The sequence below is a fragment of a genome, unplaced genomic scaffold (assembly GCF_019419815.1).
Source record: "Pyrus x bretschneideri cultivar Hongxiangsu unplaced genomic scaffold, Pyrus_bretschneideri_v1 Contig20, whole genome shotgun sequence".
Classification (NCBI taxonomy): domain Eukaryota; kingdom Viridiplantae; phylum Streptophyta; class Magnoliopsida; order Rosales; family Rosaceae; genus Pyrus; species Pyrus x bretschneideri.
The window spans coordinates 3,323,884-3,350,555 of NW_025999502.1; the positions used below are offsets into that span (position 1 = coordinate 3,323,884).

The following is a 26,672-nucleotide window of genomic DNA, read 5'->3' on the forward strand; positions in this document are numbered from 1 at the left end:
TAATATGCACGTAATTGACGGTCCAACGCTTAGGTGCCACCTAGATTGATTTTTAGAACATTGCTTGCAAATGTTTAATGGACAACAACAATTGGTGTTCTATGTACAAGGGATAATATTATTTTTTTAGAAAAAAAAAATTAGGACCTCATCCCTTGTTTATAGTGTTCTTTAATTCAAATCTTATGTGTTTTCAAATTTTTATCAATATCCTTTGACTTTTGTCCACGTCAACATTTGACACACCAACTCCATCTTTTATATTAATCTATTATCTTTCTCAAATCGAACCTGAAATTCGATCGTTATATAATTTATTATACCCATTTCTACTTTATGTAGATGACACATTGATTGTATTTTAGGATATGTCTCGAATTCAAGAGTTAAAGATGCAACTGAGTAAGGAATTCAACATGAAGGATCTAGAGGCTGCACAAAAGATTGGAAAGCGAATTAGGAGAGACCGAGAAGGGGAAAAAATATGGTTGTCACAAACAAAATATATTCAGATTATATTGAGCATTTCAATATGGACGGAGCGAAGCCAGTGTCCACTCCATTAGCAGCTCATGATCAGTTAAGTGCGCGAAAATGTCCAACAACAGAAAAAGAGTTGGAAGAGATAGAAAAGTGCCTTATGCAAGTGCAGTAGGATGCCTTATGTATGCAATGATATGTACAAGACCTGACCTAGGTCAAGGATTAAGTATTGTTTCAAAGTATGTGGCGAACTCAGGAAAGGAGCATTGGTTTGCTGTTAAATGGATTCTTCGTTACTTGAAAGGTACAAAGAGTCTAGGAATCTTGTTTCAAAAACAAGAAAATGAAGCACGTGTGCTAGATTATGTGGATGCTAACTACGAAGGAGACTTTGACAAAAAAAAAAGGTCCACTACAGGTTACGTTTTGGTTTGTGGTGGAGGAACGATCAATTGGAGAGCTACTGTTCGGTTAATTATAGCATTGTCTATTACTGAAGCGGAGTATATTACGCTAGCAGTAGCTAGAAAGGAAGCAGTTTGGCTTAACGGTTTAACAAGAGAGTTTGGAATTAGTAAAATTTCATGGTGATTAGATGTGACAGTCATAGTGCTATTTACTGAGCAAAGAATCAAGTGTTTCATGAGAAATCGAATCATGTAGAAGATCGTTGTCATCGGATTAAGTAGAATCGAAGGAAGTTACATCGAGAATGTTCATACAGCGGAGTACGTTCAAATTACTTGACTAAACCAGCTACAGTAGACAAGTTCAAGTATTGCTTGAACTCGCTTAGATTTTACAGCATGCAAAAGATTGGACAGAGCACCTTCTAACTTAAGGTGCATTGAGGCAAGAATAATTTTGCCCAGGTGAAAGTTCTTGAAGTTTTAGGAGTTGCTTCAATAGGTTTGAAGATATTATGGGATGCAGTAGTCATCTCTTGGTTTTGACTCACCAGGTCAAAGATTGTTGTGATTTGGCTCATCAAATATCAAGGCCAAACAGATTTAAGTTTACAATTAGTGTTGAGAAGGGAGAAAATGAGTGTGCACATGTTATATCCCACATGAATTGGGAAATAGTTTTTTTCTTCGTAATTCCAATCATTTTAGGATTAGGAAATGTGCTGGTTTTTCTTATTCTAAAAAGATTTAAGAATCATATACTCATAAGATATATAATCATCGGTTTATGTACTATAAATAGACTTGTTAGAGGTTGATTATTCACATGCATAACAAAGAGAATACAAGATATAGAGTCAAAAGTTCTTGTAACCGAATTGTTATTCTCTATAGTGCAGGTGATCTCTCAAAAGAGATCACATGAGTACTAGTAGTAGGACAAGGTCTGTAATGAATGGTTCTACTTTTTGTTAATATTGGGCTCCAAAAACAGTCACAATTGGCAAAACAGAAACTGTAGAAACCGTGTAAATATTCCAAGCAAAAGCGCCAATATCGCAATTTAGCTTAAAAGAAAGCCGGGGTTGCAATCCGATCCGGTCTGTCGATCTTACGGCAACACGAAGACAAGCAAAATCCACAGTGACACTGCTGCTTCTTCTTCTTCTTCTTTACCCACTCACCAAAATGTCCCTGAGATCTCTACCCTCTAAACCCAAAACCCTTCACTCTATCTTCCACTCTCTTCTCTCACCCTCCAAACCCAACACTCACCGCCACCCCTTCTCTTCTCTCACCCACCACAACCCGCCATCTCCACCATCACCGCACCTGGTAAGCGAGTTCTCCCGCATCCTCAGCGACCACAGGAACCCTCACCACGACTTGGAGCTCTCCCTCAACGCTCTGTCTACCCAAATCTCCACAGACTTGGTTGAGCAAGTTCTGAAACGCTGCAAAAATCTCGGGCTTTCTGCACACAGATTCTTTCTTTGGGCTAAAGCAATTCCGGGTTTTCGACATAGTGCTGAAAGCTATCACATTTTGATTGACATTTTAGGAAGTAGCAAGCAATATGCTGTGTTGTGGGATTTCCTCATAGAAGTGAGAGAGTCCAAGTGTTGTGAGATTGGCCCGGAAATTTTCTGGCTTATTTTTCGGGTTTATAGTAGAGCTAATTTGCCTCGCGATGCCATTCGAGCTTTAAATCGAATGGTTGAGTTTGGTATTAAGCCCAGTGTTCATGATCTTGATCAGCTTCTTTACACATTATGTAAAAGAAAGCATGTCAAGTATGCCCATGAATTTTTTGATAAAGTTAAGAGTGGGTTTGAGTTGAATGCGAAAACTTATAGTATTTTGATGAGAGGTTGGGGAGACGTTGGTGATTCGGATGAAGCACGTAAGCTGTTTGATGAAATGACTGAACGAGGATGTTTGGTTGATGTGCCTGCGTATAATAGTTATTTGGAGGCTCTGTGTAAAGGTGGGAAAGTTGACGAGGCGTATAAGATATTTCGGGAGATGGGGTCGAATGGAGTTGTACCGGATGCTTGTACCTATTCGATTTTCATTCGTGCTTATTGTGAGGTGGATGATATTCATTCAGTTTTTAGGGTGCTTGATAGGATGAGGAGATATAATCTTTTGCCCAATGTGTATACTTACAATTGTGTTATCAAGAAATTGTGTAAGAACGAAAAGGTGGAAGAGGCTTACCAACTTTTGGATGAAATGATTGAGAGGAGTGTTATGCCGGATACGTGGAGTTACAATGCAATCCAGGCTTATCATTGTGATCACTGCGAGGTTAATGGGTCTCTCAGGCTGTTATCTAGAATGGAAACAGACAACTGCATGCCCGATCGACATACTTACAATATGGTGCTTAAGTTGCTAATCAGGATAGGAAGATTTGATAGGGCAACTGAAGTTTGGGAGAGTATGGGGAAGAGAGGATTTTATCCTTCTGTTTCAACATACTCTGTCATGATTCATGGCTTATGCAAGAAGAAACGTAAACTAGAGGAGGCTTGTAAATACTTTGAGATAATGATCGATGAAGGTATACCGCCATACTCTTCTACTGTTGAGATGCTGAGTAACCGGATTAGGGGCTTGGGGCTCCTCGACCATATTGAGATACTTGCAAGTAAGATGGAACAAAGCACTTCTTGCTCAATACAAGAGTTGGCAAACTTGATGAGAGGTAATAAAGCTTATGTAGCATCGAGAAGTGTAGAGAGTGACTTTGAAAGTGACTGATGAACCAAAGGTCGAGTATTGGATGAATTGTAAGGTGTAGTCCTGTCCTCATGCTACCACATCTCGATTTGTCTTTTAATATAGGTATCTTTCTCTTGCATGTCTATTTGTATAGGCATGCTTAATGAAACTTTTGTTACTTGGTATGTAAACTAGTGTTGCTGTTATGCTTTGGTGGTCAGTCTTACAGCCTGCTGGCAGTTACGAATCTTCCATGATATTTTGCTACCTAAAAATTTGTATATAATTTGAATCCCCTGGGTATAAACATTGCAAAACTCTTGAAAAGATTATGCGGCTCTATCTGAAGGTGCATGTGCTGATTTGCAGAGTTATACGCAACAGTACGATGAAGTGGAACTCTCTGCTTTGGGAATGGGTATGACATTTCCGCTGCTTCCATCCATTATTCATTGAACTTATAAGTCTCCAATGTGAAGATATCTGGGTGTTGTATTGTGTGCCATATCAATGTATCTGGTTGGACATTACTCTGAATCATGGAAACATTGAGGTTCCTAACTACGTACTGGAAGATAACTGAAATTTAGTGTAATTTGTTTGTATATGTGTTCGATTGCGTTCACTCAATTCGACAAGTTGAGCTACTAGTTTCTGTACAAGCTAACATGACTTGCTGTTTTGTGTCTATTTGTTATTATCTGCTTTAGGTGGAAAGAGAATTTTTACTAATTTGTCGAGCCATTTTTTTGTACAACCTTCTTTGGAGTGGTGAGAACTTAAACCTATCTTGGGAGTTTGACATTCCTTTGATTGTGGACTATTTCAGACTGTAGGTGCTCCAATACACCAGGATCAAGGAACTCTTCTTTGAGATGGAGCTTATACTTCAACAGCAGATGTCTTTATCTAAAAAGTAACCTTTTGTTGCTCGTTACAGTTTGGTGATTGCTTATGCTTATGAATCCAGTCAAATTCAGCACATTCCCGTTCCTTTATATTTGTTTTCACTTTCCAAATCCTTTTTATTTTATTTAAATGAGTGAGAAGGCAATTTGGTCGATTAGGGAAGACGTTGCTTTGCTTGAGGCTTGGATGCATTTTAGTCAACCCGGTCACATGTTAGAGATTGTTGAAAGTAACTTTCTTTCCTTAAAATGGATGAACTGAGATGAGTAGGGAGGATGGAGGACGTTTGGTGTGAGTAGATGTGGTGATTTGAAGGGGTTTTATGGAGAAATAAAGGATCAGAAGATTGGATAAGGACACATGACACTATATGAATGGTCGATAATTTTATCAAAAATATGGATATATATTATTAATGGATAATGACACATGGCCTAGACAAGAGCAGTTAAAAACTTAAAAATCTCATTAAAAATTTAACGCAAATATGACACGTTGATCCAATTTTTTTGGCAATAGAACTATTATTTGAGTCATTTTATAGAACAAACATTACCACGAAGGGGGAAAAAAATAGCACACCAACAAAAATAGAAATCTTTAGTTTGAAAACCATAAAAACCAAAACTTGAGTTCGTGTAGAGAAATTTTTGTTGGTCCTTCTGTGTTTTGTTACTTTCCTTCTTTTCAAGTAACTTTGAAAAGCAACTTAAAGATAGTTTTAAAAATCTACTATGGAAAGGACTAAACTTTAAAAATAAGTAGGCTTATAAATATTTACCAAACAGATTATCGTGCTTAACTCTAAAAGCAAAGCAGGTTTTTAGAAAATATATAAATTAAAGTAGACTACCGCTTTTTAAAATAAATAAAGAATAAAACGTAAAAATAAAGAATAAAAAAGCATAAAGAAAACCGGTGCGCAATCCGGTCTGCTCCGGTCCACGTTCCAAATCACCGTCACTGACATCCTCTCGATCGATTTTATAGCACAATACGAAACAGGCAGATTCCATAGTGATGCTTCTTCTTCTCCGCTCGTATTTCTGAGTGCCATTAAAGAGATATCCAAATCGAATCGGCAGAGCTGAGAAATGAGATGGTGGCGATTTCAGTGAGGCCCGCCTTCATCGTAGGAGTCCTCACACTCTCTCTCGTCCTCGCCGTCCTCCTCTTATCGTCCCCCACTTCCCCTTTCTACAGAACCCCTCTCTTTCTCAATTCACCCATGTATGTGCTTGTTAGCTCTTCTGCAACTACTTATTCTTTTACTTTTTTTATCTTTAAATTTTCGACTGGTTTTATTGGTTCAGAAGTTGCAGGAAAGTTTAGATCTTGAAGAGTCTTCATATTGTATGTATGAGAAAAGAAATAGAGTCAAAGGTCTTCCATGTTTTTGTTGTATTAAAGGGTGATTTTTTTTTTCTTGGGTTTGGTATATTTGATGGTGTCTGAGTTGGGTTGCTGTTAAAATCTGAGAAACGAGAATTACGATGTGATTCGAGACTCGTTTGAAGTGTGGATTTGCGGTTACTTTGGGACGAAAAACTGCAAAAAGTATGAGTTTCTGATTGACTTTGTGAATGCAGGAGCAAATTGGATATATGGAGTGTTGGGAGGATGGTAGAATGGAGACCTTGCAAGTGGTGGCTACAAGGACACCTCACTGGTACATTCCAACTTATTTTGCTTCCATTGCATTTGGCTTTTCTAGCTATAGATTCGTTCAGCCCGCCCACCATTGGGTTATTTAGAATCTTGGATTAACAATGAGAAACTAGAGTTAGCAAGTAGTATCTCTATGATGGTTTTGTGGACTTTGTATGGGTTTTGCTTGTTATGTTAAAATGTGGACATGACAAGATTTTCAAATAGTTATGATATTTGACTGTGATCGATGGGAATAGAATTAGGATTGAGGTGAGGTTACTGCGTAGTTTTTTGATATTCTGAGTCAATCTTGATTAACTATCATTGCAGACAATTGCATTGGTTTTCTGCAGCTCTGCCATCAAAGAGTAATGGATTCATTCGAGTGGATTGCTATGGGGGCCTTAATCAGATGAGGAGAGATGTGAGTGATTGAAGCAACTTTTTGATTGCTTGTATATATGCTCGATTTTACATTGCCACTTTGCTAAGCCTGAAAAATTATTTATGTGGAGTGCAGTTATGTGATGGTGTTGGTATTGCCCGTCTTTTAAATGCAACCCTGGTTCTGCCAAAGTTTGAGGTGGCTGCTTATTGGAACGAATCTAGGTAATCGGTGTTTTACATATCATTTACCGTGTGACGTCTGGAATATAACCTCCTGTGATTCTCAAAATTTTGAATGAGGACATCCTTTAATATTTTTTTTGAAGCAACCAAACAAATTTTGCTGTACTCAAACAATGTTATGATGTTTCTGGTCATGACCCCTTGCTAAGACTAAATGGCTACTCCACTTATTGGAAGATTTAGCATCTTTTTCATTTTTATTTTTTGTTTGTGCAAACAATAACTTCATTTAACTCTTTGGTTTCACCTCAGTGGTTTTGCAGATGTCTTTGATGTCGATTACTTCATTCAACAGTTGAATGGATTCATCAAAGTTGTCAAAGAGCTGCCATCAGAGATTTCATCAAAAGAACCTGTCCATGTAGATTGTAGCAAACGAAAGGGCCAATTTGATTACATTGAAAGTGTTCTTCCAGCCCTGTTAGAGCATCATTATATTTCAATTACACCAGCAATGAGCCAAAGACGGGATAGGTATTTAAATATGCTCTTTGTTCTCTATGGGAGTTTGGGATTACAATTGAGTACTTATTACTGTGAATATCTACCACCCTTTTGGTGAAGGCCAATATATGTGGCCAAAAGCTTGTCATGAAGGTGTAAAAGTTTACCAAGTCTACCTTAGTTTGTTAACCTAGGGTTGTTAGAAAATTAGGTTTTATTTCTTGTTTAGTATCTTGCCGTTCAAGATTTGGAATTAAATGTTGATTAGTTATGTGAATTTGTTAAGCTTATTTGGTTCATGATCAGAAATAAAGTTTCAAAAACTAAGACACGGTCCAGAAATCTTGATTTTTAACATCTAGAAACAAGTTTTGTATTGCATAAAAAAATATTTTTTGGGATTTCAAAACTATAAAATGTAGTTGTTATGAGCTTCAACCATAGGGCTGAGCCTTGGAGCTTGAGGCATAGAATTTGGTGCCGGGTCCAAGGTCAAAGGTTTGAGATTCAAGGCGCGGGTCCAAAGACTTTGACTGAAGACTCAGTTTGTGGCTGTTTCAGACAGTAGTTTGCGACTCGGGTTTTAAGTCTAGGGCTGAAGTTTGCATCTGGGGCTCGAGGATTAGGTCTAGAGTCCCACATACCTGGAGGACTCGGTGCCTAGGTAGGACGTGTCACAGGGGTAGGAGCTTGGAGTTGAGGTCTCAGGCTTGGATGTCAGTTCATTTTGGAGGGTGTTAATATACACATTGTTGGATGTATAAATGTACTACATTGTTTAGTTTCGGCTCTGCCCTTGGAGCTCGGGCAGAGTTCTCGTCTCTGGTCTGGAATCTGAGATTCCAGGCCTAACTGAGTTTTCTGTGGCTCGGGAACGAAATCCAGAGTCTGGACCTCAGGCCTCAGGTCTATAGTGCATCATCTTGGCCGCTGTCTTGGTGTTGGGGGGCCAGAGTTCAATTCTGGTGTCCATGTGTGCCATAAGGGCTTGGGCCCAGGTTCAATGTTTGGGGACGAGACTTCGTATGTGATGTTGGTGTCTAAGTTCTTTGGTACGATCTTATAGAAAATGTCTTTATTATGTTTTCAGGATTGCATGAGGAAATCTTTTTAGATTCAGTCTGCCAACACTATTGTGTAGATTTCTTGTATCTTTTTTCTTAAGAACAAAAAGTTATTTCTGGGTCCTAACCAAACAAACCCTTTTTTTACTTTATTTTATTTTTTTATGGTTTTGACTGTGTAAACAAGTCTTTGACGTTTGATGACTAAAAACTACAAAGTTGGCATTTTGATCTTACTGTTTGCTAATACTTAAGATGTCTTCTCCTTGTGTAGGTATCCTCAGTATGCAAAAGCTTCACTTTGTCAAGCTTGCTACAGTGCATTACGCCTCACTAAATCCTTGGAGAAGGAGGCCTCCGAGCTTCTTGAAGCCATACCCAAACCTTTCCTCTCACTTCACCTTCGTTTCGAGCCTGATATGGTAGCTTACAGTCAATGTGCATATCCATACGTTTCTCCTTCCTCCATTGAAGCCATTGAGGCAGCGCGAGGAGATAGAAAACCATGGACCGGAGAGCTTGCCCAGATTTGGAGGAAACGAGGGAAATGTCCTCTTACGCCTAATGAGACAGCCTTCATACTCCAAGCGCTATCCATCCCAACGAACACAAATATTTATCTGGCAGCTGGGGACGGTCTAATGGAAATGGAAGGGTTAACTTCTGTTTACACGAATGTAGTTACCAAGTCTAGCCTTCTTAGCGGTGAGGATTTCAAAAGCATGCATGGGAACACGAAAGCAGCGTTGGACTACTACGTGTCGATTAATAGCGATTCATATATCGCAACATATTTTGGAAATATGGATAAGATGGTTGCAGCAATGCGAGCTTTTAAGGGCTTGTACAAGACACTTTTCTTAAGCAGAAGAGCTTTTGCAGAGTTCACTTCTCAAGGTTTGAGCGGGAAGGAATTGATGGAAGCTCTATGGAAGGCCCACAGAGATGATTTTGTGATGGGGAAAGGATCAGCTTTGCCGGATTGCTTTTGTGAGTTCAAGTTATGATTTCTGATGTCAATTTGATCTTTGCTTTTCCTTGTATTGTATTATTCCCCTTAAATTCTTTTATGTAACTGCTATTAATAACAATTGGGTGTTATTGGACCCACCACATTGTTCTATTTCCCACGCACATTATAATCTCACCCATTATTAAAGTTAAAAAATTAAAATGTGTTGTAGCCTATTTTATCTGACAAAGGAAATAGGGCCGGCGGCAAGGGTATAGAAATTGAGAGAGATGTGTTTGTAGAATTGTAGGAGAATGTGTGTTATCCCTCATACATAGTGCCTTTATTTATAGTAGTAAAAGGAGAGAAGAAATTCCTTCATCCCAAGGAATACAAGTTGTAATAGGAAATGATAACTAGAATCAAATCTAATATAGGATTTACACAATCACACTTAAACTAGGAAAGTTTACAATACTCCTCTATGAGTGTGTAAATACTCAAGTTAGATTTAGCATCATGCAGAAGTTGAGGAAGTCGACTCATCGACACTGATTCTAAGGAACAACGCTTACTCTTAATAAGGTATGAACTTGTATAAAGAAGTAAGTCTCACTAAAAAAACCCTAAGGCTATGGCAAAAACCCGAGTAGGGACAAAATCCATAGTCTAAGGAAAAATGCGTGAGAAATGCAAAGTCAAAAGAACGTCTATGGAACGTCATCAGGGATATGATCAGTCCAAGGTGGGTGCCTCGTTAAAACCTAGTTAGGTGGCAAAAACCCAGTGGGAAAAAAAATGCTCATAATCGTAGGGAAAAAGAGTACATTAAGATTAAACAAGTATCTTCAAGATACTCTCCATGAGTTTGACACAATTCCAAAGAGAAATAGCAATGTTACAACTTAGAAAGTTTACGCATACCAATTTCATGAACAAGCTTCTGAAACGTCATCTTCGGTAGTGATTTGGTGAAGAGGTTGGCCATATTGTCTTGTGAACGGATTTGCGTGACTTCAATCTTCTGATGCTCTTGTTATTGATGTGAAAAGAAGAACTTCAGCGCAACGTGCTTGGTGTTGTCTCTTTGATGTAACCTTTCTTAAGCTGTTCGATGCATGTTGCGTTGTCTTCAAAGATTGTCGTTGGGACATCAACGGTGAGATAGAGATCGTAGGAGCTTCGGATATGGCCCACTACTGCTCTTAACCAAAAGCATTCCCAAGTTGCTTCATGTAAGGTGAGAATTTCAGCATGGTTAGATGAAGTGGCAACTAAGGTCTGTTTAATTGACCTATAAGAGATTGTGATGCCTTCAACGGTAAAGACGTAACCTGTTTAAGAACGCGCCTTGTGTGGATCAGATAAAGTATCATGCGTTAGCGTAACCAACAAGGTGAGAATCGACTCAAGAAGCAAGGGGTACGGCATCACTCGAGGATCCATAGGGATAGAACAAGCCTAAATCCGTAGTACCCTTAAGGTAACGGAAGATGTCTTTCACGCTAGTCCAGTGTCTGCGTGTTGGTGCATTACTGTATCTTGCCAAAAAATTAACAGCGAATAAGATGTCGGGTCCAGTGTATTGAGCTAAGTACAATAAAGTGCCTATCGCACTTAGATAAGGAATTTCAGGATTCAAAATCTCTTCATCTTCCTCTTTTGGACGGAAGGGATCTTGTTTTGCATTTAGCGATTGAATGACCATAGGAGTACTCGAAGGCTTCGTTTTATCTTCATTAAAGCGGCGCAACACCTTTTGAGTGTAGTTCGATTGATGTATTAGGATTCCATCCGAATAATGCTTTATCTCGAGAATGAGACAGTATCGAGTTTTACCTAGATCTTTCATCTCAAATTTCAACTTCAGGTGTGAGGCAATTCTCGCGAGCTCTTCAGGAGTTCCAATGAGATTCATGTCATCGACATATACCGCAACAATTGCAAATCCGGAATGTGACTTCTTAATAAACACACAAGGGCATAGTTTGTTGTTCACATATCCATGACTAGTCAAATACTCACTTAAACGGTTATATCACATTCTTTGGATTGCTTCAAACTGTAGAGTGAACATCTCAGTCGAATTGAAAGCGTGTTCTGGGTTTTGGAAATATTTGAACCAGTCAATGTAAGTCCTTCGGGAACTTTCATATAAATTTCCTTATCAAGATCTCCATAGAGATACGTAGTTACTACGTCCATTAGCTGCATACTCAGTTTTTCGGAAACTACCAAACTGATAGGTAGTAAAAAGTAATCACATCTATAACGGGTGAATAAGTTTCGTCATAGTCAATCCTGGGGCGTTGTGAGAAGCCTTGTGCAACAAGACGAGCTTTGTAACACACAATTCGTTCTTCTCATTACGTTTCCGAATGAAAACCTATTTGTAGCCAACGAGCTTCACATGTGGAAGAGTACGAGCTACAAGTCCAAACACCTTAACTTGGATTGCTTGTTTTCAGTTTGACCAATCAGTTCTACGTTGACATTCATCAACGGAGCGCAGTTCAATGTCATCTTTCAACATGATCTCATTAGCTACTGCATATGTTAATGCATCGTCAACAATCATCTCATTTCTACTCCATACATCATTTAAGCTAGCATAATAGACTGAAATCTCACGATTTTTGGGAGGAGGATTCGTCTCTTCAAGGACCCTTCCATAATCTAGAATTTCCTCATAAGTTAGATAGAATGAGTAAGCGATAGTCGGATTCACAATAGGTTCTTCAGGACTTTGTGCCGTGGATTTCCTCTTCTAGGGGTGTGAATCCTTTGAACCAAGAGGTCTACCACACTTTTGTGTAAGGGCAGATGATTGGCTAGCCGCTAATGTATGTGGATCACCAAGATTGACGTCCCAGGCCTCCAAGAGGGAAGTCCGTCGTACATTTGGTACATCTATCTTTGTAGGCGTATTCACAGTTGGAATATGTGATTTTGTCACGCGCGCTAGATCGGTGAAAGCATCTGGCATGCTCTGAGCTATGCTCTGGAGATCTAATATGCGATGCACTTCAGTTTTAGATTAATCGGTGTGGAGATCTAAATGAGACAAAGTGAGGATCGTCCACGATAATTCGCATTGTTCTTCAGGAACGTTGACGTTCTTATCTCCCCCTAACGATGAGCAGATTGTCTCATAGAAGTGACAATCCGCAAAATGAGTGGTAAACAGATTGCCCGTCAAAGGTTCTAAGTAACGAATAATTGAAGGAGAATTATATTTGACATAGATTCTCATCTTTCGCTGAGGCCCAATTTTTGTACGTAAGGGCGGCGAAATCGGCACATATACCACATAGCCAAAAACGCGTAGATGCGATATGTCATGTTCACATCTGGTAACCAATTGAATAGCACTACATGGTTGTGTCGCAACAGGCCTTAGGCATACCAACTTTGCTGGGTGCAATATTGCATGGCCCCAAGCAGGGATCGGGAACATGGTACGTATGACCAACGATCGAGCAATCATTTACAAGCGCTTAATGAAAGCCTCTGCCAGGCTGTTCTGGTTGTGAACATAGGGTACAAGATATTCAACTTAAACCCCAACTGACATGCAATAGTCATCAAAATTTTTTGATGTGAATTCTCCAGCATTATCTAATCGAATAGATTTGATCGGATAATCAGGGTGGTGAGCCTTGAGCTTGATAACTTGAGCCAACAGTTTGGAGAATGCAGCATTTCTTGTGGACAACAAGCACATGTGTGACCAACGTATGGAAGCGTCAACCAAAACAATAAAGTATCTAAATGGTCCGCAGGGAGGGTGAATCGGTCCATAAATGTCCCCCTGAATCCGTTGTAGAAAAATGGGAGGATTCGAACAAATGTTGTCATAAGAAAGCCTAGTAATAAACTTTCCCATAAAACATGTTTGACATGCGATTCTTTGGATCGAACCTAAACTTCGGGTTAGTGGATGCCCGTGTGATGATTGGAGGATACAACATATCGCTATTCGTCCAGGATGTCCTAAGCGATCATGCCAAAGTGTAAATTTCGTGCACGGTCCCAGTTGTAGGGTCGGCCACATAGTGGCATTCTATGGGGTGTATGGTCGTAGTATACAGACCACTCGCGATACGCTCCATCTTCTCTAGAATACGCTTTTAGCCATATTCGTAGGAAGTTATGCACATAAATTCAACTTCATTTTCTACGTGGGTTTTAGTGTGGTAATTGTTATCTCTAATGTCCTTCAAACTTAACAACATTCTTTTGAAACATGGAGAATAGAGTGCCTCAGAAATGGTCAAGATTGTACCATTAGATAACATTATACGTGCCTTACCGTATCCTTCTATTAGGTTGGATAGGCTTGAGAGGATTGTTAAAGTTGCATTCTTAGGTATGAAGTTAGTGAAATAGATGCGTTCATGCAAAACTATGTGCATGGTTGCACTATCTGCCAAACAACTAACTTCCCCACTAGTCATACCTAGAATGAAAAATTAATTTGAATCGGTCACATGCATAAAAGTTCTAAAAACAAATATCATTTCAAAATAATTTGATTTATTCAAGGATGGTAATTAAGAAAACTTAATATCCAAAAACAAATCACCAACAAATAATCCAAACATAAAGAAAATTGTTCAAAAATCAACCAAAAAACAAAGGGGAGTTCGGCCATTAGGTGGAATTCGGCCCCATTGTGCAATTTTAACTAACTAAAATTGTTTATGTCTAAGATTCTAATCTTCATGGGAGTGGTATCCTCTTGAAAGTCAGAAACCTCCATCTTTGTAGTCTCCGGTTCGTCCACTTGCACGAAGTTTGATTCAAACTTCTTACAACGAGAATGATATTCAACTACAACCTTCTGGGGAGCTTGGCAAACACGGGACCAATGGTCCTTTGAACCACAGTGATAGCACATATCCGCATCCATGGTTTTAGGTGCTTTGCCCTTATTCTTGAAGTTCGGGGCCTTGAGAGTGAGGTTTGAGCGCTTCTAGGCTTTGTTTCCTCCCTTGGATGGGCCTTGACTCTGTTGACCTTCGCGGGGTAGCTTCTGGCCGCCCCTACCACACCTCTTTTGGTGTTTTGGGCGTTGGTTTGTGCTATAGTGTGCTTCAGGCACAACAGTCGTTCCAGTAGGCCGAGCTTGATGATTCTTCATCAACAGCTGGATTTGCTTATCAGCGAGAAGTAAAACAAAGATCAAATCCGAGAACTTAGTGAACTTTTGAGCTCTATATTGTTGCTACAGGACAATATTAGAAGCAGATAAGGTCGAATAGGTATTTTCCATGAGATCCTCTTCGGTTAAAGTTTCGTTACAAAACTTGAGAAGTGATTGGATTCAACAAATTTTAGAATTATATTCATTTACAGACTTAAAGTCTTGGAAGCATAAATGTTGCCAGTCGTCTCTTGCTTTAGGCAAGAATATGTCCTTTTGGTGATCAAAACGATTAGCCAAAGCGACCCATAGTGCACTTGGATCCTCCTCAGCAAGGTATTTAGTTTGCAAGGTGTCATGGATATGTCTTTGGATAAAGATCATAGTAGTGGCTTTTTTAGCTTCACCAACATGATTGTTCGTCTCTTCTTCAATGGTGAGATACATGTTCCTATCACAAAATAGATGGATAAGATGTGGTAAGTGTAATAGAGAAAAATCAATCCATTCACATAGGAGTAGAACATACAGGTTCTAATAGACATGTATTGGTTTAATTTTGCATGAAAAAACTTCGGGGGTTCATGGGTGATGTTTTTAAAGAAAACTGCAGGTTTTCAAATAAGGCATGTTTATAAGAAACTTCAGGTTTCAAAATAATTATGAACTTCAAGTTCATATGTTCTTGCAGGCAAACACAAATATATACACAAAAAGATGCAACAAAAATATGCAAACATAACTTCGGGTCTATAGTTATAATTGGATTAAGTATTTGGACTTCGGACCAAAATTTAAAGTGTGGTGAAAGAAAAAATATAAAACTCAAATTGTCTAAAAGTATTAAACAATGAAGCTCGAGGCCCAAAAATATAAGCCAAAGCCCACGGGGGCTGAGCAATTTTGGTCCGTGTGACCAGGCCCTTTTCTATCCCCTTCCTCATTGAACAACCATGCAAAAAAATTGAAAGGGAATTAGGCTCTAGATGGTAATTAGAATTTAATTTAGAGGGTATATAAGTCTATTCGGTTGAGTTTTTTACTATAATTGAAATTTTTCATAAAAACTGACATTTATGAATTGAGTAGCCAATTTTGGCTATAAACGATAAAAAACCTTATTAGTAGAAGAAATTGTCCATTTATTTCGTTTGGATGCTTTTTTATTTGTTCTTTGTTTAGTGCTTTTGATTAAACTTATATTTCTTCTTGGTATATATTTAGTACGTTATTTTAATAATTTTTTTGGTACATATTTGGTACGTTTGTATTTCTTTTCTCATGAAAATCTAAGTGAAGAAGTCTACCGATTTCATTTATTAATGTGGATATGGCTTGGAAGAGTCCCGTTTGTGATGGACTCGTAAACAAGTAAGGGCACTTCCGTCTCCAAACAACAGCCTAACAGCTTCATCACATTGCGATGGTTGAGTTGTGAAATCAAAATAAACTCTGCATTTGGTACGTTTATATATATTTTTGGTACGCTTATATTTATTTAAAAAATATATATTTGGTACATGACATATATTATCTGGTACGTATTTGGTACGTTTATATTATTTAAAAAATATATATATTTGGTACATTACATATATCGTCTGATATCTTAAAGAACATAATTTTGTATACTTAATGAATAGAGTGAGTACTGCACGTTAATGTTTATAGAGACTACAGCAACAAGCATAGTTAATTCAGACTTCTTTGGCTTATCACAAACAACTGGGCAATTTTGCTCTTTGACTTCCTCCAATTTTTCTTTTTCTATATCCGTAGCTGCAAAAAAAGAATCAGCAACTTCAGGAGGGATTTTAATGCCATTCCAAATAGAAAAAGTGCCTACAAAATCTAAAAACTAATATTATTTGCAATTTGAAAACTAAGGAGGTAAATATCAGTTTTATCTTTGAATTTTAAAATTCAAAAAATATACCCCAGAAAAATACCGAATAAAAAACTCTCTCCACAAACTAAATCGACAAATTAGAAGGCAAAAGATCATAGCTTTTCTCTCTAAAGTACTAAAAAAATGCAAGGCATTCTAATTTTCTCTATATTATTGGGATGGAAGTTTAATTTTGTTTCTCGTATTGGGAAAGTGATCCTACTTAATACCCAAATCATATTCGGTCGTATTTCCTTGTTCCAAAACTACAATTTCAACTCAATAAAATTTTAACAAGTTTCCCCCGATTTTTGCCCTATAACTAGTGATTATGGGCGAACTAATTCAAATTTACTTCTCATTTCATGGGACAATACGTGTAATCCTAAACATTTAGGAGGATTTGGAGTTAAGAATAGTGAATATTTTAATCAAGCAGCTTCGGGAAAGTACCTTTGCTGTAATGTTTTTTGTTTTCTTTTGTGAACAGAGGGGCTCCTACAAGATCTGATAAAAGGTCTGATTTAGCTGTTTGGAAAAGAATACTGATTGATTGTTATTTCGACCTCTAATTTGTTCATCAGATGCAAATTTGATTTTGAACCGTAGAAGTTTCACGACATCACAATATTGAAATTTACAAAATTTATGGAAATCTATCAAAATCAATGATAAAAAACTCACAAACTCTATTTAAATCCACCTAGAATTCACTTGAAATACACGTGGAGCTTATAAAACTGAATTAAACTCCTTCAAACTTTAAGGCTTTATAAATCACTGAAATTTACTCAATTGAATATAAGGAAAACTAAAAACAAAGGCTACAAAATTTTGAGTTTTGACTATGAGGACAAAATAAAGGGTAAAGTAAATAGTACTAGCTTTTCGTTAAAGTTCTCATGAATATACCCTTCTTAACTAATCAAGTGTTATATGTTTTTAACTTCCCAACATAGTTTTAATCCTGAATATTGCTACAGTCAGTCAGCCACCCATTCAAGTACGAGCGATTTAGTCAGTCCTTGAAGGTTGGCAGAAAGATTATGTTCTTACAAGTTAAGCTCTTTTTCTATTAATGGAGTTTCCATTGACCAAAAAACTGCAGCAAGACTTGTTTGCATCATCCTGCTTTTATCTGTGCACAAACATGAACATCCTGAGAATGTTGTTTGGGTTTGAGGTCACAATGGTTTGTGTTTGTTTATCTGTATATCATCCCTGCATTGATTGCGGCCTAGCTAGCGTCACCAAGTTGGTCATCCGGCGCCTTCATGGATGGAGGGCTAAGAAATCCGGTACACTTGGAGGTTTTTTGTTTTCCTTCTTTGGGATTCGGTGTGGAAACTCTTTTGAAATTGAAGATTATGGCGGAGAATATGGAACCAATCAAGAAAGGCCATAAGAGAAGGAAAAAAAAAAACAAAAACAAATACAAAACATCCAGATCCAGCAGCAAATATGGAATTGCTCAAGCAAGCCTCAAGGTAAATACTGAGATTTTCTGCTTTCAGTGGTAAACTGCTGTTATTACTTAAACTTCAATTCACACATGTGGTCACTAGACAGATAGGAGACCGCCGAGCAAAAACGAAATAAAGAAAAAAATACAACACAGAAAGAAACTAGTTGCCACTGCTGACCAACAGATATCAGTTTTACTAAATAAATAAAAACTTCGGTACTTTTCTTCTTCCTATGTACTAGCTCGCGGCTAATTCCTCTCCACGGGCTAGCTGATTAGCACGCTGCTGTGGTAGTCTAGGAACAGGTGTCGGCCACCACGGCAGCACATACGGGAAGAAGTATATACTCGTAATAATTTCACTCTTTTCAGCTATCATTGACCACTCCCTTGTTTGAATGTTGCACATAACAACATCTTCATTCACACGCAGATACCAAACATCCTTGTTATTCGGGTCCACACTTGCCATTATAAGTGGATACGCATTATTGTGGTACATTTCGGGGTCCAAGGAACAAACCCTGTGTTCACTCAAACACAATTTCCCATCTCCTTGATTATCTTCTTCTTTCAACTCCCAAACATACAAAGTTCTCCTGACAATGTCCAACTCATACATATGCAGACGCCCTCCACACTGATCACCTAAGCACTGAATGGAGTGTTTATCCATAGGCTTATCAAATACAGTGAAACGACATTCATCATCAACACTGCTGTCTTTACTAGTGATAGTGATGTTATTGTCGTTGAACAGATCCAACCCAATAACCAGAAGACGGCCCTCAACGTGATTTGACCAATACAACCTTCTGTTGCAAGCAAAGCCAAAGCGATCAAACATAACATGATGAAGTTTTCGCGGGCATGATATTAATGACTCTCTCCATTCTCCCGTCTCAAAAGAGAATACCTCTATTATAAACTTATCGGAGGTAAGTTCCTCATCACTAGGAGGAAGAATTCTAACAACCTTGCACCTGTACTGAGCATTAAGCTGCACGACATGTCGTCCCTCCTTATCGCCTTCCTCGTAGTTATAGTAGGGCACATCGCAGACGAATCCCACGTGTGCAATCTCGTTGCTTCGGGCAGGGGCAGGAGGAAGCGCAACCCAGCTCAAGGTGTGCGGATTGCATATGTAGTACGAACGAGCAAAATATTTGTGGTCGGAGCACAAAACCAAATCATTATACGTCCCTGCCACAAATGGACCTTCTTTCAATCCGTGGAAACTCTTGAGTCTTTCAAACATCGGAGTTAGCACCCTTGACGATGACGATGACGATGACGGTGTCAGTCTAGAAAGTAAATCTTCTCCTTGCAACGCTTATCAGAGTGCGTATGATTGGCGTTTGCTTATCAATTTGGAGACCTAGAAAGCGGCCGATGAAATAAGATTCCGAGATGAGAGTGTGCCAACGCTTGGACACGCACTTGCATTGAAAAACGAATCTATTGCTTGAAAGCCGAGAAATTATTTCCGCCAACAAAGCATCGGGGATATCAGCAATATGAGTAGCACTCATCACTTTTGATGATGGTGATGTTTTTGATAGTTTTGAGCGGACATATTCAGAGACCGGTGCTCCAACGGACGACTGGGATCTACTTCTTCTTTTCATGGCAGCACAAATATCTTTAAATCTACTACGACCTCCCTCCTGTCTCTACGTTATGTTATATAGTGTTTCAAAGACGCACAAAAACAGCTAACTGGGAATATAAAAATCTGAATAGGAAACGACTTAGTTTCCGAAAAGAAATACAAAAAGGGGGAAAAGATTATAAATTGGATTTGTGTTTAACGTATTTTCTTCTTCCTTAAAGTTGATATCTATGGGGACTTCTTAATCAGTTAGGACTTCTTGTTCCACGAGTATTGTACTTCACCTTTTTTATTTTATTTTATTTTATTTTATTTTTTATAATACGACCATATATTTTACAGGGAGATGGAGAGTTAGGCTGAGCCACACAATAAGAACCTAAATCAGTTGTACTTCACCTTTCTTACTCTCCAAAGGAAATTGTGGTCATCTACCATTCGATGCTAATACGATGGTAACGGTAGATTTGTATTTTGTATTTTTTCTCCACCGTTGAATTAAATCCAACGGTGAGTGACTACGGGACTCTTTGATGTATATACAAAGCCTTTTCGGATAAATCAAAAGCTCTTTAACCAAGTTTGGCAAAAAAGTTTGAACTTACAAGGGCTTTCAGAGGAAGCAAGCAATTGCAAGTGGATTTCCAATAAGCGCTTAAACTTTTACTTTAGCAAAATTTCAACCTTCTTATTCATAAAAGTACTTTAGAAAATCACTTGCAACGTGCCAATTTACATATTCTAAACCTTATGCACTAGATTTTGTTAAAAGAGACACCAAAGAATCCGGTCCCTCATAGATTTAAGATTCCTATTATGATTCTGTGATTGTATACCTATATGACAAGTATTGTTGTCTTGCACCTTACGAAACATATCTGTATATATAACACTCTTGTGTGATTGATATGATTATTAAATTTACAATTCTATAGATTTAGAGGATGTAGTCAACTTAGGATTTGAGAGGATTTTAATAGATTTTGATAAGGGATGGATTTCATAGGATTATATAGACTTCTACAAATCCATATGGATTTTGAAGATTCATATAACACATTTCTATAGATTTTGATAGATTTTACAGTGTTAAATCTTGACCGTCAAATAAATCAAATGACAATAAATGTACCTAGGTCATAAATCTAAAAAATGAAGCTGCTTTCTATGCATGCTCTGGAGCTGCATTTCACGTTTCCTAATTTGTCAACTAGAAGTATCAATTACTTTGTATACATTAATCAATTTCATTACTCCATTGAATTACAAGAACTCATGTTAGTCCAGTCTAAGATATATGACTAGTTGACCGGTTAAAGTCCAGCAATATAATTAGGATTGTTGTGCACTAGAAATCCCAATTCAATGCCAATTCCAAATTCCAATTCCACACCAATTCCGTCTCGCCCTAAACCTCTCGCCGATTCATGCTTTGATACCTTGGTTTGTTTTGCACTAGAAATGCTACAATCAGTCGTTTAGGTTTGTTTGCGCCAGTTTTATCAAAGCATGGGGAAAACCCATAGACTAAGAAGAAATGTGAGAAGTATGCATAATGTCTAAAACAAATGTCAAAAATGAAGAAAATAGTGACATCCTCAACAAGAGCTAGTATTCTTTTCACTTTTCACCTACTCATGGTGAATCGGCAGAGCAATTGACACGACTTTTTTAATCATATGAAAGTGACATCCTGGTTCATCGATGTTCAATAATTTGTATTACCACCTCAGTTGAATGGAGCTTTGAATGGACAGCTGTCACCCAAAATTGTTGTAAGTTCATTATGCAATGGTTCTCCTCTAATGCTGTAGTTAACCCTTTTTTTATACTGCTGGGTAATTAGCGTCTATGATTTTGATTGTTTGTTCAATGATTTCAGATTTGGTGGTGAGGAACAGAATGGTCAGGGAATAATGGCAAAGTGATCCCCGTTAGATGTCATAAAATGCTTGTACGGGTAATTTAAAATATTTAATATTGATGAAACAAGTATTTTAATAATTAATTTTATATATTATCAGATGCCGTTGATTATATGAAGGCCTATAACTTATGCAGCTTCGGAGTAACACATAAGAATATAAGATTTGCCATTGGATAATTTATTTAGTTAGGTGCTCCGAACGTAGTGGCGTTCTAGAATTCAAATAGCCGACCCCATTTAGTAGATAAGGCTTTGTTATTGTTGTTGTTTAGGTGCTCAACCATTAGTTGATCTTAACTCGAAACTTTGGTGGTTTTGAACTACTAACCTCTGGGAAATAGTAAGTGTCGTTCTTATGTCGCAAACTTGCCACGTCTTCTCGACCATTTTCTCAAGCTCTTAATGAACCACAAGATTAGAAACATATAGGGTTTATATTGCACTGCAGAATGCATAAGAAAAAAAAAATAATAATTGATGACTAACATAGTACATGCTGAATGGATGGAAGGTAAAACGAAAATTTATCTGATGTGGCCGGGGAGTGGCTTGAGAATACCCTAAATTTGGAAGATAGATAATAGGATATGCTATTCGAACACTAATGAAAAAATGGTGGCTCAAATGTTGCTTACCCACTTGTGTATATCTGCATGCTGTTTTATTGTTGTGTATGTTTACTTCATACATATCTGCAATTTTTCCTCTTCCTCTCACACTTTATCTTCTTCCTTCATCTCTGCAATTTTTCTATTTCACCTATGCAATTTTTCTACAATTCTTTTTGCAATTTTGTGCAATTTTTTCTTCATGGCAGAGAAGGGGAATTGGAATTGGGTTGTGAAGGAAGAGGAGTAAGAGAGAGTCCCGGAAAACAAGATTACAGGAGTATTGACAAAAAAACAAAAAAAAAAGGATTGGAGGAGAGAGGTTAGCTGGAACGGAAAAGAGAGAAGAATAAAGTGGAGAGGAAATAGGATTGGAAAGACGCGAAAAGGTGCGGCTGGAGACTTTTGAGTAGTTGGGTTTTGGGATAATCTTGACTTTTTATTTTAACTTCATTTTAGTAGATTTATGATCTAGATACATTTATCACCATTTGATTTATGTGCATTCCGGGGAAAAGAAATAGAAGTTGAAAGTCTGAAGAGGATGAGGAGTTGCTGCATCATGAGCTGGATCTTGTCCTTCCGAAGTTATTACGCTTGTATGCTTGGCATGAAATCGTAGTTCTCTCTTCAGCTCCTGGAATTTGAGTGTCAGAGGAGATGAGAAGATTGTTTTGATTGCTCTAAGTTATCACACTGATTTCTCACCAAGTGTTCTGCCTATCCATAATTTTCCATTTCTATCTCCGTTTGGTTTGCGGAATAAATTCTTTGAGAATGTAGGCTTGTTTGGAATTTCATAACTCATAAGCACTATGGTATAGTAGTATTTATTTTCACTTGTAAGTGAGAGGTCTTAGGTTCGATTCTCGTAAATGCAAATTTGAACCAAATTATTATAGCTAGCCCATTGTAAAATTTAATCCACTCTAATATCTTTAATTTAAATAATATCGTGTGTTTAAAAAAATGTTGAAGTTTTTATTAAAACACCAAGTGCTTCCTAAAGAAGCATACTGAAGTTCTTGAAGCACTCAAAACTGCTTGAAGAATCAGTGCTCAGAACTGCTTGAAAAAGCATCTAAGATCTATGTTCTTATGCTAAATGTAGTTAGTGGTGTTTTTTAGTTGTCAGAAACCGATTGGGTGTGGACTTCCATGCCATATTGCAAGCTGCATGGAAGGAATTGTCCAGTTAAAACTAGAGAATGTTGACATTTTAATATGTAATTAAATATAATATTCTTGTGGCTGTTTGATGATGAAGAAAATCAATGTTTTTTGGCTGGTTGGAACTAACATAACCTTATAAGAACAATTCCTTACCATTGGCCCATCAGGCTTAGAATCCAACTGATTGTTCAAGAAAATTTGACAAATGTTTATAAATTAAATGGCAAGATGGAGATTTTATACAACAATTTAATTCATCTTTCTTGTCTTTAAAATGTGGATTATTCTTTTGTTTGAAAGACCAGATAGATATGCCGAGAGTTTAGGGCATGGCGGGAAGTACTCTGAAAGGAGCTCTCAAATGCATGACGGTTTCCTCTTGCAAAAAGATAAATTTCATAGAGATACTCAAAATGAGGATGGTTATGCTAATGAGAGAAAGGTTCCAAGAAATTCTAAGGAAGGTGGTACCCGAGGCAAACAGTCAGTGCCCTTGGATCCCCACTATCAGAAAGACTGGTGATATGGCTGGAAAGATCAAGGGAAGTGCACAAGTTTCCAGCCTGTTATTGGGTCCTTCACCAAACGGTAACAGCAGAAATGGTGCAGCCGCATCCACTGTCGTTAATGGCAGAGGCAGTAAACTCCAAAGAGAGTTTTCAGACTTGGACGAGCTTCGTGAGCCCTTGCCTGAGGAAACGACAGTTAATAAGCAATTTGAGAGAAAAAGTTCTTTGAAGCAGTCAGATAACAAAATGAGCACTTCAGAGAACCGGGTTTCTGAATTCAGTAAAGTGAAACGTGCAGGAAAGGCAAATTTTGATTTGGGTAGGCCATCCTCTCTAGATTTAAACTCTAAGTTTCCAAGTAATCAGGAAGGCTTGAATAAAAAGAAGAAGTACAGAGATATCATTGAGCATTTAACAAGCTCTCAACACAGAGGTGTGCAGTCTGAGTGGCAACACCCATCACGAGTAGATCATCCTGATGTGGGGCGTTCGTTTAGCAAAACGGTGGGTCTTAGTTGTAAATCTAGACAGAATGAGGCTGGAGGCAGACAAGCAATTGGTGTGGACTGAACATGGAGAAAGCAATAATAAAGCAAGCCGAAGTGCTTCTCAGCAGCACGACTCAAAACGAGGGCTAGTTTTCCACCCCATACGAGAAAGTAAAAGACGTGCATCCAATATAATGGCGGATTCGACCGACGTACAAAAGAAATTGTTAATGAAAATATCTCTATTAATTAGTCAATACTGTAAATTGATATTGTAGTTATTTACTTTCTTGTTTAGTTTCTGATCAAGCCTTGTTTATAGGTGATAGTTTAGGATCCTATTGACTGTATCATTGTATAAAGCTGTAAACCTAGTTGTTGAATGAAATATATCGAAAATCATAATCCTATTCTATGCTTCTTATGATGGTACCAGAGCGATTAATATCTGGGAAAATAAAAAGCAAACAGACAGACACCAAAACAACCCTAGCAAAACATAGCCATGGGTGATAGCGCAGACATGAAGTCAACCTCCTTAGGCATGACTTCGCATCCAAAGTGGGAGAGTCCTAATCATCCACTTTATCTCCACCATTCGGACCAACCTGGTGCAGTTCTTGTGCCGCAGCCATTAGTGGAAGACAATTATAGTACATAGGTTCAATCCATGACCATGGCCTTACCGGTCAAGAACAAATTAAGGCTTGTTGATGGGACAATCAAGAAGCCAAGTGAAGATGAACATGAAGAATTGCAGCAATGGAATCGATGCAATAATCTGGCTAAGACGTGGCTCTTAGGATCCATGTCAAAAGAAATCTTAGGTAGCGTCATCAACTGCAAGGATGCAAGGCAGATGTGGCTTGATTTGCAAGAAAGGTTTTCTCATGTGACTATTGTTCAATTGTTTCACATAGAAAACAAGATTCATAACCGTGTGCAAGGTAACATGACGGTGAGTTCATATTTCACCAAATTAAAAAGCTTGTGGGACGAACGTGACGTGCTATGTTCTATTCCTGCATGTAGTTGTGATACGAAGAAGGAAATCATCTCTTATGTTGAAACCCTTCTGCAGTTTGTTTGCTGCAATTGGCTTTGCACGAATTGAAGAAAGGCCACAGGAAGAAGTAAAAGAAGTTGACAGTGAAAAGTTAGAGTGAAGAAGAAAGAACAAAAAAGAAAATAGAAAAAGAAAACAGAAACAGAGAAAAAAAAGGGAAAATGGAGCAAAGGAAGAGAAGAAAAAAAGGAAAAAGGAAAGGAAATATTTGGTTTTTTGTTTTGAGAGGCCCACACGGGCAAGAAGGAAAAGTGGTGGACTTTTGTTTTAAAGGCCCACACTGTTTGGGTATTTGTGTTGTTATTTACTATGATTACTCGAGTGTTTGGATTTGTGACCACTTGAGTGATGTTGTGTACATGATGAATTGGATTTTTTGCTAGTTTGTTCGGAAGTTCACAATTGGCACTGGGAAAGTTTGCACTAGCATTGGTATTTGTCTTGCACTGGCATGGAACCTTGCACTAGCACTATTATGGGAATCTTGCACTAGCACTAGCATTGGAATCTTGCACTAGCACTGGCATTGGGGGGGGGGGGGGGGGGGGGGGGTGGTGTTGGAAAATATTAGTATTTAGGTTTATTTTAGTATTTGGGTTTTGCTTGTTAGTTTAGAATTTGGACCTAGCCCATCCGAGTTAGGATTTCTTAGGTTTAGTTCTCTATAAATATAGTTTGCAATTTAGTTTAAGAAATAAGTTAGTCACGATGTAACTCTTGGAGTTTTGTAACCATTTCGGCATTCTTGTTTGTTTAATAATATTCTTGTTAGTCATGTTCGTCGCGCACTTTGATATTCAACTTGGTATCAGAGCAGATTTGATCCTTCAGGATCAATCTACTTTGGTTGTTCTAAGTGGAAGACAAATTCTTCTCCCCATGTAGCATCGGTACCACATGAGACGACATCGTACATTTATCTACAGTTAAACGGTATACCGAAGCAAAGCGGATGGCCCCAGGAATGCATATGTAGAAGTTCAAAATCAGGTTGGGAGTTCCAAATCTTTGCCTGCTTTCAATAGAACAATCCCATGGGATTTTAAGTTTCAGTATTTGATTTGTAATAGTTTTGTTTCGAGGAATGGTTGTGATTGTTATAAATTCTAAAGTTGGTGGATGATACAACCACAACCATACTTAACATTTCCATGTAACCTATGGTGTGTAATTACATGTAACTTACGACCCCCTTAAGTTTAAATATACACAGCTAATGATCATCCTAAATGCTTGTAACATTTGCCTCTACATTATTTATTATGGTTTTTAGTCTATAAAAGGAGCTCTTGATACATGAATAAGATAATATTTGGGAGAAAATTACATTATCCTTCTCTACTCATTTCTCTCTACGAATTTTTGTCATTGAACTTCCCAAAGAAAATGTCATGGTAAGGAGCTCTTTTCAGCTAGTACCTTAGAAATTCAAACAAACTTGACTCACTAGAAAATATCAACGTTTCTGCAAGGAAAAGTTTCCTTGCCAAGGTGGTGTGGAATTTTTCCTTGCTTCTAACCTCG

At 37.9% G+C, this 26,672-nt stretch overlaps 3 protein-coding genes across 5 annotated transcripts; 2 read left to right on the forward strand and 1 right to left on the reverse strand.

Moving 5' to 3' along the window:
• The first annotated feature begins 1,855 nt into the window (after positions 1-1,855).
• On the forward strand, positions 1,856-4,615 carry LOC103952621 (pentatricopeptide repeat-containing protein At1g52640, mitochondrial). 2 transcript variants are annotated; one of them, XR_007258266.1, is made up of 3 exons: positions 1,856-3,690; positions 3,987-4,035; positions 4,447-4,615. XR_007258266.1 is itself a non-coding variant. In XM_048583771.1 (2 exons), exon 1 carries the CDS (start codon positions 2,079-2,081, stop codon positions 3,654-3,656), a length of 1,578 nt encoding a protein of 525 aa, XP_048439728.1. In that variant the 5' UTR covers positions 1,856-2,078; the 3' UTR covers positions 3,657-3,690; positions 3,987-4,276. The 2 variants fall into 2 exon arrangements, 1 of the variants encoding a protein (XP_048439728.1); XM_048583771.1 differs by lacking the exon at positions 4,447-4,615 and having other exon boundaries at positions 3,987-4,276.
• An 850-nt stretch (positions 4,616-5,465) lies between these two features.
• LOC103940385 (O-fucosyltransferase 13) lies at positions 5,466-9,437 on the forward strand. 2 transcript variants are annotated; one of them, XM_009350498.3, is made up of 6 exons: positions 5,466-5,756; positions 6,116-6,195; positions 6,530-6,600; positions 6,697-6,785; positions 7,059-7,280; positions 8,589-9,437. In XM_009350498.3, the coding sequence occupies exons 1-6, from the start codon at positions 5,626-5,628 to the stop codon at positions 9,319-9,321; spliced, it is 1,326 nt and encodes a 441-aa protein (XP_009348773.2). In that variant the 5' UTR covers positions 5,466-5,625; the 3' UTR covers positions 9,322-9,437. The 2 variants fall into 2 exon arrangements, with proteins under 2 accessions (XP_009348773.2, XP_009348774.2); XM_009350499.2 differs by having other exon boundaries at positions 5,695-5,756; positions 6,507-6,600.
• Positions 9,438-18,003: 8,566 nt separating this feature from the next.
• LOC103931500 lies at positions 18,004-19,023 on the reverse strand. The gene has a single exon (XM_009341012.2). The coding sequence runs from the start codon at positions 19,021-19,023 to the stop codon at positions 18,004-18,006; it is 1,020 nt and encodes a 339-aa protein (XP_009339287.2).
• Between the last annotated feature and the right edge of the window lie 7,649 nt (positions 19,024-26,672).

What these genes read in the sequence shown, in the direction of transcription:
- LOC103952621 (XM_048583771.1), top strand. Translation starts at nt 2,079, where the DNA reads ATGTCCCTGAGATCTCTACCCTCTAAACCCAAAACCCTTCACTCTATC.
- LOC103940385 (XM_009350498.3), top strand. Translation starts at nt 5,626, where the DNA reads ATGGTGGCGATTTCAGTGAGGCCCGCCTTCATCGTAGGAGTCCTCACA. An exon ending in CTCTTTCTCAATTCACCCAT is followed by an intron (nt 5,757 to 6,115) that starts GTATGTGCTTGT and finishes TTGTGAATGCAG; the next exon opens with GAGCAAATTGGATATATGGA. An exon ending in TTAATCAGATGAGGAGAGAT is followed by an intron (nt 6,601 to 6,696) that starts GTGAGTGATTGA and finishes TGTGGAGTGCAG; the next exon opens with TTATGTGATGGTGTTGGTAT.
- LOC103931500 (XM_009341012.2), bottom strand. Translation starts at nt 19,023, where the DNA reads ATGTTTGAAAGACTCAAGAGTTTCCACGGATTGAAAGAAGGTCCATTT.